The sequence below is a fragment of the Rattus rattus genome, chromosome 18 (genome assembly GCF_011064425.1).
Source record: "Rattus rattus isolate New Zealand chromosome 18, Rrattus_CSIRO_v1, whole genome shotgun sequence".
Classification (NCBI taxonomy): Eukaryota; Metazoa; Chordata; class Mammalia; order Rodentia; family Muridae; genus Rattus; species Rattus rattus.
Genome location: NC_046171.1, coordinates 11,016,274 through 11,029,124, shown reverse-complemented (window position 1 = coordinate 11,029,124; position 12,851 = coordinate 11,016,274). Strand labels below are relative to the sequence as shown.

General features: G+C 36.2%; 1 protein-coding gene across 1 annotated transcript; it reads right to left on the bottom strand.

The window, feature by feature from the left end:
* Nucleotides 1-4,764: 4,764 nt before the first annotated feature.
* On the bottom strand, nt 4,765-5,704 carry LOC116887369 (olfactory receptor 2B11-like). The gene is given in 2 exon segments (XM_032888964.1): nt 4,765-5,451; nt 5,453-5,704. Coding segments are annotated over 2 exon segments (939 nt in total).
* Nucleotides 5,705-12,851: the final 7,147 nt, after the last annotated feature.

The following is a 12,851-nucleotide window of genomic DNA, read 5'->3' as shown; positions in this document are numbered from 1 at the left end:
CCTTATCTTTTTTGATAATTTCAGGTTGAAAGGCTCTTTTATTTGATATTAGAATGGCTACTCCAGCTTGTTTCTTCTGACCATTTGCTTGAAAATTATTTTCTAGTCTTTTACTCTGAGGTAGTGTTTCTCTTTGTCACTGAGGTGTGTTCCTTGTAAGCAGCCATATGCTTGGTCCTCTTTATGTATCCAGTCTGTTAGTCTATGTATTTTAATTGGGGAATTGAGCCCATTGATGTTGAAGGGAATAAGGGACCAATGATTGTTGTTTCCTGTTTTTTTTTTTACCTTGTTAGAGATAGAGTTATGTTTGTGTGACTATCTTCTTTTGGGTTAGTTGAAAGAAGATTACTTTCTCGCTTTTTCTAAGGTGTAGTTTACCCCCCTTGTGTTGGAGTTTTCCATCTATTATCCTTTGTAGGGCTGGGTTTCTGGAAAGATATTGTGTAAATTTGGTTTTGTCATGGAATATCTTGGTTTCTCCATCTATGTTAATTGAGAGTTTTGCTAGATATAGTAGCTTAGGCTGGCATTTGTGTTCTCTTAGGTTCTGTATGACATCTGCCCAGGATCTTCTGGCTTTCATAGTGTCTGCTGAGAGTCTGGTGTAATTCTGCCTTTATATATTACTTGACCTTTTCCCCTTACTGCTTTTCATATTCTTTCTTTGTTTTGTGCATTTGGTGGGAATCTTCTCTTTCTTCTATACCTATTATCCTTAGGTTGATCTACTCTTTATGTGCTGGATTTCTAGAATGTTTTGGGTTAAAAGCTTTTTGCCTTTTACATTTTGTTTGACTGTTGTGCCAATGTTTTCTATGGTATCTTCTGCCCATAAGATTCTCTCTTCTTTCTCTTTTATTTTGTTGGTGATGCTTGCATCTATGACTCCTGATATCTTTCCTATGTTTGTTAGTTAGTAGCTATGGTCAAAGAAAAAGCAAATGAAGAGAAATTAGATTCAGAGATATTCCCAATACTTCTTTCCCATATATCCTAGTTTCTCCCCTCTCTAGTGTTAGGGGTAAAGCTGTGGGGGATAAAAGGTAGCAATAAGAAGAACCCATAAAACAGCAAGGCGAGGTGCAAGTGGTGCATGAAATTTAAGGATGAAAATGGGATATTTTATTCCCTATACAATAGAGAAAATGGCAAGGTTTGAAAGAATGCATTTTTTTTCAAGATTTCAGTAGAAAATGTATTGTGGCTATAAGCACTGGGATACTCCTAGTTTTGGTGAAAGAGTGTATTTCCTATTTTTTCTTTCTTTTTTCCACCCTATATTTTGTTTCAAAAAATGTTGGAAGAGTAGCTGAGTGGTTTGCAAAATTGCTGGTAGAAATGGAGGTGCTTAAAAAGACAACAATCAAAATGGTTGAAATGGGAAAACAAGAGTGCTCACTCTACTCTCTTCTAAAACAGTTGCAGAGTTGTCTGTGCAACTAGAGAGTTTACAGGTGGAGATGGCAGCACTTGAGAAGCAAGAAGCACTGGAAAAGATGGAACAAAACATTTCAACACCAGCAACTGAGGAAGAGAATGGACTCTTGACTTGGCCACGGGTAAACACCTCATCAATTTCTTAAAATACAAAGTTATAAAATAGCTCTTATTGTTAATGATTCTTCGTCCTCAGATACTGTACAGATGATCTTGAAGGGAGTGAATTGACCTTGGAAGGATGCATTGTATACCCAGGAATTATATGTGAAGATTTCAAAGGAGAAACAAACAAAGAGAACTGCAATTTAATGCGGATGATATGTTTTTTTCAGTGGATAATGTTTCCTTTCATCACTGACAAAACCACTCATATAGAAAGAATAGGAGGCTTGGAAGTACTAGAAATTGTGTGCTGACAAACTATTGTTAATGTTCAGAAGCCAAAATTAAAATTGCAAGTAAATGGTATTGAAATAGAAAATTTGGTGGATATGGGAGCTGATGTACCCATCATATCATAAAAAATATAGAATTTAGAATGGCCAGTTTACAAGGTTTGTATACACATTCTAGGTATTGAAACGTTATCGTAGATAAATCTTGAGATGAGTTAAATGTATGGGAATGGAAGGTCAAACAGAAATGTTAATGTTTTATGTGGCTGACATACTCATACATTTTTAAAGAAGTGATCCTTTAAAACAGTAGTTTACTTAGATTAATTTCTTGCAATCTAAGAGGCATCACATGATGAAATAAAGAGTGAAATGGTAGATGTTTCTGGGAAAGGGATTGATAGATGTCATCAAAACTATCCCAGGGTGTACAAATGGTCCAAAAAAAGGATAGAAAAGGCATTGAGTTTCAATTTTTATAAGGAGGAGGGCACTGGTTAAATATCAGTGGTTCTACCCTTAAAATGGTTTACTGACAAGTTTGTGTAGACAGATCAATGGCCCATAACAAACAAAAAATTTCAGGAGGAAGGAGGTTGGGAGGACTTTGTAGAATGTACCAGAGACCTAGGAGGTGAACGACTCTCAGAACTCAAAGGCAGGAGGAATCTTAAATGAAACGCCCTTCAGTGGGGAGAGGGAACTTGTGGAGCCCTCCCATAGGAGAAAGACAGGGCATCAAGTGAGGGATGGGATTGCCATTCCATAGTCAAAAACTTTGACCCAGAATCGTTCCTGTCTGAAAGAACTGCAGGGACAAAAATGGAGAAGAGTCTGAGGAAAAGGAGGTCTAGCAACAGGCCTGAATTTGGATCCAGCTCAAGGGAGGCCCCAAAGCCTGAGGTTATGACTGAGGCTATGGTGTGCTCACAAAAAGGGTCCTATCATGACTGCCCTTCCACAGAAGCAACAAGCAGCTGAAATAGTTGGAAGCAGATATTTAAATACAACCAATGGACAGAAGTTGCTAACCCCTGTGGTTGAATTAGGGAAAAGCTGGAAGACGATGAGGATGACTCCCCTGTAGGAGGACCAGAAGTCTCAACTAACCTGGACCCTGAGCTCTCTCAGACACTGGGCCACCAAGCAGGCAGCATACACCAGCTGATATAAGGATCCCAACACTTAGACAGCAGGGTTCGGTCTCAGACAGAGAAGATGCACCTAACCCTCAAGAGACAGGAGGCCCCAAGGAGTGGGGAAGTCTGCTGGGGTGAGGGGTGAGGTGGGTAGAGACATCCTTGTGAAGATGGGGGAGAAGGATGTGGAATGTGGAACAGTCAGAGGGTGGACCAGGAGGGGGAGAAAATCAGGTCTGTAAAAAAAGATTAAATATATAAATAAAGAGTTATTTATTTAAAAAATTTTAACTCATCAGGGAACAAATGAAAAGCTGATATTTACACAAGATTGAGACAGGAGAATCTCTGAATAAGGACTGCAACCACATATATATGAGAATGAAATTAGCATTTTAATTGTCACACAGTGCACAATGACATTATGCCTACACCTATAAATGTTAGCAGATAAAGTGTAAACTTTAGTAGGAAAGAGATTGCCAGATGCATTTGTGGAACACATAGCTCCCAAACTTGATTGTATTTTGGTTATTTTGCTTTAAATTCATTCACTTTTTGGCCAGAAATATAATATTGATTTTCTTTGCCCAAAAAGTAAAAAAATCAAAGAATTACATAGAAAATAGTTTCTGACTTCATCAGAAAAGTTAGGATACAACTACTTTGTTAGAAACAGATCTGACAGACAGGTACTAAATACAGTAGCTTATCCTAATATTATGCCATTATAAGCAATCCATGACGATTGGTAAAAAATGTTAACATCCAGGTAAAGAAAACTGACACATCTTACATTTTTCACTTATATTTAGCTCTTTATTATGAATCTTATTTAATTATTCATAAATTAATCCAATACCACAAAGTGTCATAAGCCATCAATTTATTGTAATGAAGTATAGCTCATTTAATGATAAAAGTTAACTTCTCAGTGTTTGTCCTGGAACTTTCCTAGATTTCTCAACAGATGTTGATGTATATTTTGAACATCCTTATGTGAAATTTATATATTTTTCACAACTCATATTGTAGAAATAAGTTCTCTTTCAATCCAAATTACAACCAAATTACAAATTACTAACTCCCATGCTTTAAAATGCATTCAATCTAGCTCCAACTATATGCATATAAATGTTTCCAGGCTGTCATTATATTTTTGTTCTATTTAACTGATCAAGATATTTAAAATAAATGTTTTAAGAAAATAATGTTTTCATCCTTTACCATACAATTGTTGTTATTTAATGATATGCTTCTCAATTCCTCATATGGATTACATGCATATTTATGTTTAAGAAAACTTTACAGGTTATATTTAAAAATGTGCACATAAATAAAGTCTACAAACTACCAAAATAGTTTATTAAAAGCACTCCCTACTTAACAGTGAATTAGAAAACACAAGATTAGAAAAATGTAAGCATTTATTCCACAAGTGAAAAATTTTTAAAAAATGGATGAATGTTTATGCTTCAGTTTTCATGACAATTAGCTTCAAACAACATAATTGTACTATAAACTAAATGATTGTTTTAGCACTTAATAAGTAGCTATTTCTAATGTACCAAAACAATGAATTTTAACGTTTTTCTAAGCAGAGTATGCATATTGTTTAATGCTATTGAAGATTAACCATTGTCTAGCATGATTAGAAGAAACACAAGTAAAGAGACATGACTTGTAAGATTATATAAAAATAAAAAGAAAGATGAGTTTCATACAGGGAATGAGTTGTAGAAAAAGTCTCTAATTTGTATATTATTTTATAAAACATCCAAAAGAATTCACTTTGACAGAAAAATATTCCTGAATAGATTACCTAATGCCCCCTTTACATCCTTGTTCCTCAGAGTATAGATGAAGGGGTTCAGTGTAGGAGTTACTACTCCATACAAGAGAGCCATGAACTTGGGTTGATCTTTTGTAATAGAAGAGGGAGGCTGAATATACATGCTAATGGCTGGACCATAGAACAAGAGAACCACAATGAGATGAGAGGAACATGTCCCAAAGGCCTTTTTCCTTCCCTCTGAAGATTTGATTTTAAAGACAGCATGCCCAATACTAGCATAGGAGGCAAGAATTAAACACAGAGGAACAGCTAAAAGAAAAATGGATACCACAGACAGAGCAAGCTCATTCTTTTCTTTTTCACCGCAAGCAATTTTGATGAGAACTGGAATCTCACACACCAAGTGATCCATTTCATTGTGGCCACATAGAGGCAATTGCAGAGTCACAGTGGCCACTGTGACACCATAGGAAATTCCAATCAGCCACACAATGGACACTAACAGGAGGCATTTACGCTGATTCATTATGAGGGTATAGTGCAGTGGTTTGCAGATGGCTACATATCGGTCAAAGGACATAAGTGCCAGGAGAACACACTCTGTAACCCCCATTGTGTGGAAGAAATAGAGCTGAACTGCACAACTCATGTAGCTGATGGTCTTTGTGGAGTCCCCCAAGGTTAGTTAGCATCTGAGGCACAAGGCTTGTGGTGTAGCAAATGTCCAGAAAGGAGAGGTTGGTGAGGAAGAAATACATGGGGCTGTGGAGAGAGGGGTCAGTTGTGGACACCAGAATGATGGCAATGTTTCCAATCATGGCTGTGGGGTATGTTACCAGAAGAATAATAAAAAGAGGAAGTTCTAGCCAAGGACGGTCTGTAAAACCAAGTAGAATAAACTCTTCTGGGTGACTTGTATTGATCAGTGTCATTCTCTGCAACCTCACTCTCCTGTAGTAAAGAAGTATCAAGAAAGTTACTATTGTAGGAATAGAAAAGCCTACTAATTCATTGGTTATGACTATGGAACACAAGATTGGCATTCCACATTCGAAATGTCATGGTGCTGGTTAGGAAACAAATCAGTCCATATTGAAGACCTTCGTTTTATCTTCAGTAATTTGGTAAAAATGGGACATGTGATACACATTTCTATAATCCAATCTCTAGTTAAAAAATAAAATGTTATTTTTCTGGAGTTGGCTGAACAGCTTCCAAATCTGAACTGATAAACACCAAGTCTGTTGTAGGCACAGTCTTCAAACATAAAGTAGAAATCAAATATAGAAAAATTTGACACAGTCTCTGGATTTTAGATGCACAACACATACACAGAGCAGAAACATGAATGCCAAACATTCATATGCAAATACATACCTACATGCACACAAATTATTGTAAAAACTCAGGATTAACTTCTATTTCTGATACAATATTTGAAAGGTTGTTTTTAATTATTTGAATATACATGTGACAGAAAGGTGAGGAGCTAATTTTAAGAGCAGTGATAAACACATTACTGAAACATCATAGAAATATTTCCAGGAATCAGTCAGAGAAGTTAGATAAAGAGCTCTGAGATCTTAGTATGGAAAACTGGCTGGTCCATTTCTATCTTCTGGTCCAAATTGTCAAAAATTCTGCATGTGAAATGAATATATTTGAGATATATACAAACCTCCTTTATGTACTTGAGATTAAGCAAGAACTTTTAACACTATTAACATTTTTCTTCATATTTGTATAGTTGTCAAAATTCCCCATTTATAAGCCAAATAAGTTAAGCCACTGTTGCAGTGTTATTTTTTTGAGTCATATATGTGCTTTATTGTATAAATATTTAGTGGAAATTTTGACATTAGATAATTTGTGATAAATTATTGTTAACTCATTTTTCTTCTAGATGTATTTATTTACCAACTAAATTCAATGTTCTCTTTCATTGTAAAAATTGGAGCAACAATCTGGGACACATGGATTGTTTTCTTATTCACATTGATATTGTAAATATATTTTAACTCCAAGAGTCTTTTGTCAGTAGATATCTTAATTCAGACAGAGTGACATTCAAATCCTAGTAATTTTGTATTTCCTGGATGTATTCCAGTACTTCCTAGGTACAGTAAAGGCTGATACAATAAAATCAAGGGACAGAATAAAACAATGTTTTGAAAGCTATAACGGTTTACGTACACATTTTATTTATGAGTGTTTCATATAAACTCATACCTGACATAAAATGAATATTCAAATATTATGTTATGATAACATTCTATTGACCAAATCTGAGTTATTTCTCTAGCCAACTAACATCTTCTAGGCTAACCATTTTTTTTTTATATTTAAAAGGAGTTCTCAAGCTTTCCTTCATTGAAACCTAAGGGACATCCTTTAGGGCCCAAATAAAACACTCAGAGCAAGATATAAATCATGTTCTATGACTACACATTAGGTAAGATGCACAAATTTAAAAAAAAACAGAAAGCAATTAACCTTGTATGTTAGAAAATTTATAATCCCCACAACTTAATTTTAACACAATTTTAAAAATTATCTCCTCCTATAAGTGTTTTGATTCCATATATACCTGTGCACCACATGTCTGTTGCCCACAAAGGCCAAAAAATGCCAAATGATACCTGGAACTAAAATTAATGATTTTTTTCTCCATGTGAATACTTGGGATAGAACCCAGTTCCCAAGAAGAGCGATCAATGTTATTAACTGCTTAGGCATCCATCCAATCCCTCAAACAACTTCTTAATGCGTTTTTTATTTTGTGATAAGCACTGGAACAAGCCTTTCCGACTCCTAACATACTTTAGCATTAATTCCCTCATAGGAGAATCTTATTCCTCTATTTTAAGATATATAACCACATTTTCCTCCCATCCTCTGAATTACACACACACACACACACACACACACACACACACACACACGCACGCACACACTCTTCTCTTCCCCAATATCCTCTGCTCCTATTTCATTTCAGAAAGGAGTAAGCCACCAAGTGATATCAATGAGCACTGAGAACAAGATGGAGTAAGACTAGGCACAAACCCTTACACCAGTCCTGGACGAGCCCACCCAGTAGGAGAAAAAGCGTCCCACAGGCAGCAAAATTGACAGAGACACCTCAATCTTATTATTCAGAGTACAAAGAATGTGGATGGAGGTAGAAAAAAAAATATATCACCCCAAGTAATGCAACCCAGACCCAAAGCACAAACATGATATGTACTCAGTGATAAGTGTGTATTAACTATTAAGTACAGGATAATAACACAGTACACAGGTCCAGAGAAGTTAAGTAAAGAGGAGTGGTCTAAAGGGGATGCATGAATCCCCCTGGGAAGGGGAAATAGAATCGGTTTCGTGGGTCGTCTGGAGTAGGAGAGAGGTCAGAGGCTTTTAATTTTCTTATTCAGAAATGTGACACAATTTCAACTCACAGGGAATCAGTGTTTAAAATCACTGATCAAAGGCAGGCTATTGGTCTTGGCATGTTGCTTGCATTTTCATACCAGCATATTATATTCACATTCAGTTCAGTAAGACATGCAATTTTGTTTATATTACAATAATTTGTCTTTGTAGATTGTCTTTATTTTTAAACGCCCTTCATTAAATAGTATTTTTATCATAGACTAAAGCTTTAGATGAAACTCATGAACAAGATTAATCTCATTTTAAACATGATTTTATTACATAAACTGATTAAACATCAATACTTCGCTCACATAATCAACATCTGAGAAATGTACGGGTTATAGAAACTTACCTAAGTTGTTCCTAAGGCCACTGGAATAGATACAGACAAAATTATGAGTGGTTTTTTGAAATGAAGCTGTCTTTCCTATGCAGTAATTAGATACTGCAGCCCACACTTTCTACCTTTCCTAGGATTGCACCTCATTCAATACAGATGTCTCTTCACTTATCTTATATTGATAAACCCCCTTTATTTGATGAAAAATGAATTTAAGGGAAAGATATTTCAATTTTCCTTTTCACAGGCAGAGAGATTCTAGTATGAAGAGGAGAGTTTAAGATTTGCTTTAGAACTCTCAGGTACTGAGTTCATACAAAGAAGCAAGGAGGAGGGAAAGCTAAAGTTAGGAAAATATTAATAGAGAATATCAAGAAGGCTTTTATGTTGTGTATCTTTGCTATTCCCAAGACTCCTGTGCATTGTGTTTACAGACATCTCATTTAACCTTTTCCTCTGTGACTAGACAAAGTTCCCTGGGAAAGAGTTCTCTGAGGACATGCTTCTCCTGCACAATTAGTTACCTGGTCTTCTGAGGATAGAAGACAATCTTTTTGTGCAGTGGGAAGCATTTGAAATAAATTGATTGCACTTCTACACACTCTGAACACCCACTAAGAAGCATACAGTTAAAGATGAGCTTGTTTGAATCAGTTATATTGAGGAATTTAAATGAGAATGATATTGATCATTACATTCATTAAGGACATCATCTAAGATTTTAAGATGTAATTTTCTGTATTATAAGAAAAGAAGGGTAATTGAAAGCATAAGAAAAATAAAAATAATAGACACTGAATTGACACACTGTAAATAATCTACCAATACCAAGAATAATTTTATTTGACATTTTATCAGAATTTAAATCCAAATCTGGCTTTTCCAGTGCGTTTGGATATCCTGTATTATTTTGGTGGGAGAAGTGGGTTCTGATGGTGCTCAGTAGTCTTGGTTTCTGTTGCTTAGTTTCCTGTGCTTGCCTCTCACCATCAGGTTGTGTCTGGTGTTAGCTGGTCTAGCTGTGTCTGAGTGGCTTGACCCTGCTATAAGCCTGTGAGTCACAACTACTGGGAGAGTAGCCCTCTACCCCATGGGTCTGGGTACAGAGAGCTGTGGCACAGGGTCAACTTACAGCTTAGAGAGAAACCAGAAAGTTCCTGTCCCAGATTGCTCCTTGTTGCCTGTGTCTTGAAGAGTCCACGGGATTTCCTCTTGAGCGAGAAATGTGAGTAGACATGGTGGTCTCCCTTGTGCTCTCAGGTGTGTCATTATTTCTAGGAGACCAGCTCTCTCACCAGAGGATCTGGGTACAGGGAGCTGTGGCTTCTCACCCTTTTCTGCAGTGTAATAACTCCAACTCCCTCTCATTTATACACTAAAGAACAAAGAGCTAAATGAGCAGTGAGAAGATTAGGGTAGAAGGTTGAGAGATCCCACGGATAACTACAGATGCTGGCACATGGGTTTCCTATTCCTGACTTGAAGAGACTAAGCATTCTTAGCTCAAAAACCTTGAGGTAGTTCTCCCCAAAGTGAAGAATAGTTCATTTTGTTTGAGGGAAGATGTTAGCTTCCTTTTTCAGTTATTGATTAGACCCCTGATTTCTTCAATGCTCTGATTGAGGAAGAATCTGGTAGTTAAAATGCCAGGAGTCATGTAGTTAAAGCTAAAGAATAGCAGGTGACCTTCGCGAGATGCTTCTGCCATGGACTGTAAAGCTGACAGATTTGCTCCTTTAGGCGTGGCCGAGGAGATGACAATTGAGGAAAGATTACTGGAAAATATGCTTTTCCCATAATTATTAAATATATAATAATCACAATGTGTTGACCCATCCTTTTGCACAGAATTCTGCAGACGTGTGGAGATATTCTATCTTGGAGTGTGGCCATGTGCACAAATACATAATGATCCTATAGAATTCCTAATTCGATCTAATACTTTTATGAAGAAAGCTTTTAGAGATGGTCTCAGTTGCTAGAAAGTTGTCATAAAGTTAGAATCAAGAATCAAATGAGCTCACTCTCATAATAGTAAGTAAAGGCTGCATAATAAAAAAATACAATGGGCTGTCATAATTACTCTAAAAAGTGAAATAGTCTTGGGGCAAATTTGTGTTCAAGGTAAAATATTTAAGTCCAAGGATAAAATCATGCATGTGCACTATTATAAGGCAAGGCTATGAAAGAACTATTACTTTGAGCTTATAACAAGTACATAAAGCAAAATGCTTCTTTGAATTTAATATCAACATCATTCTATAATTCCCACTCTACATATCATTTGATCTCAGAAGTAATTTTCTGAAGAACTTTTTCTCAAAATAGGTATAAAATGATCTGGGAAAAGAAAAAAAATGGTTTGGATGAATAGTTTGCCTTGGGCAGCTCTGTCCCATCCGTCCAGCCCTCCATTCCTCCTTTCTTCCCTCCATCCATCCATCCATCCATCCATCCACACATCCATCCAGTTATGTTTCTTTGTCTATATGTATGTGTATAGGTATATGTATATTTGTAAGGATGCATACCTATTTGTGGAGTTGATTGTGACAGATAGTCTGGGTCTGGCCAGAGTATGAGTGTATTTGTGTCTGTGCATATTTGCCTGTATAAACCATCTTAAATATTTTTGTTCTCTTCTTCTCTGGTTCAGAGAGAGTTAACCAGTGTAGCCAGAGACACTTTTGACTGGCTCACAAGTGAAAGGAGCACTAGCAATTATCCTTTTACTTAAATCCTTGGTGCTTAACAGCATGTTTAAATTGCCAGATATTAGTGCTTATTAAAGCACAAGTAATAAAGAGTTGCATTACTCTACTGCTTAATGAAGCACAGAAAAGTATTAAAGTATTCAGTTTTCAGCATCTAATGAAAAAATAAGTTTAAGAAATAGTTAAGAATTTTAACTCAGAACCTTAAGAAGAGTTGTTTCCCAAGCATGCATTAAAGCACAAAGTTAAATAAAGCACAGAAAGTTAATGTTTAATAAAGTGAAGAATTAAAAAGAAAGGAGCCAGTAGTTTTTTTTTAAAGAAGCAGAAAGAAGGTTTCTAGGATTTTTTAAGGTATCAGTAAGCATTAGTATAGCATTTAGTATAGAGAGCTAGATGTCCAAAGACCATCAGTCTTTAAAACTATGTCTGAGACTGGGTCTCACTCCAACTCATTTCATCCTGGACAGGCTGGTGGCATTAAATTCGTTTAATAGTCATTTTCTTGAGAAGTATAATACAATTTATTTGTGAGAAAGAACCACAATACTAACAAAATACACCATCAAAACCTACTTTAACAATTTTATTTAAATGTTTCTAGACTCCCTTCTAGCCTACCACCCACAAGAGATAGTGAAAAGGGAAGATTAATAGGCCAATGGAAGATGTGCACCTGATAGGAACTAGTCCTTCAAGGCAAATCCAATACATGTAGTCAGGATCTCAGCAGTTTAGTTCACATGACTCATCAGCAGTAACTCGATCCACTTGCAAATACCATTCACAAATCGACAATAGCAGTTTGATCCAGAAGATACCATGAACCTCTGCCAATTGTCCAGAGTTCACAGAAGTGTCAAGAAGCCACCAGAACACCATCATAAGTTTTTTGTTACTTTTCTGTTAACAAAGTCATGACACACAATGATCAGAAAGGAGTTTCAAGGAGAACCAGTACCACACAGAATTCTCAGTAAAAATAAAAAAACAGCATCAGCAAAGCCCTTTGGAGACCTGTAAAGACTGGCAAGGAAAACCAATACCACATAGCGTTGTCCACTGGCTGTTAGCTTACATTTATACCCTCTCCAAACATGACATGTTCTCTCAAGTATCCACTGTAGCAAAATATCACCTGTCCCATTTTCAGGCAGCATCCAGAAAAATACCACATGTCTGTTCTCAGGAAACCATCCGCCCATGTGTCTGCATCAGCGAAAATATCCTCTAATAAGACCATTTCCAGAAAAACATCTCATAGCACAACTGATTTTCAAAGGAAACCAAAAGTTTCTACTTCAGTAATTTTTCTTACATTTTCACTGTACTGATTTACTTAAGATTGTACTGAGAGTTGAAACATGAGCATCCTGCAAATTAAACAACTTTTGAACTTCACCACAGGCCTCTTTCTATTTACTATGAAACTTTATTTATTTTTATTTGTGTGGATGCATCTGTTTGAGTGTGTTCCATGTGTGCACAGGTGCCTGCAGTTGCTCGAAGATAATGTTGGATTCTCCAAGGCTGGAATTACAGGATAACATGGTTACTGAAAACTAATCTCAAATCCTTGGAAGAATAGGAAGC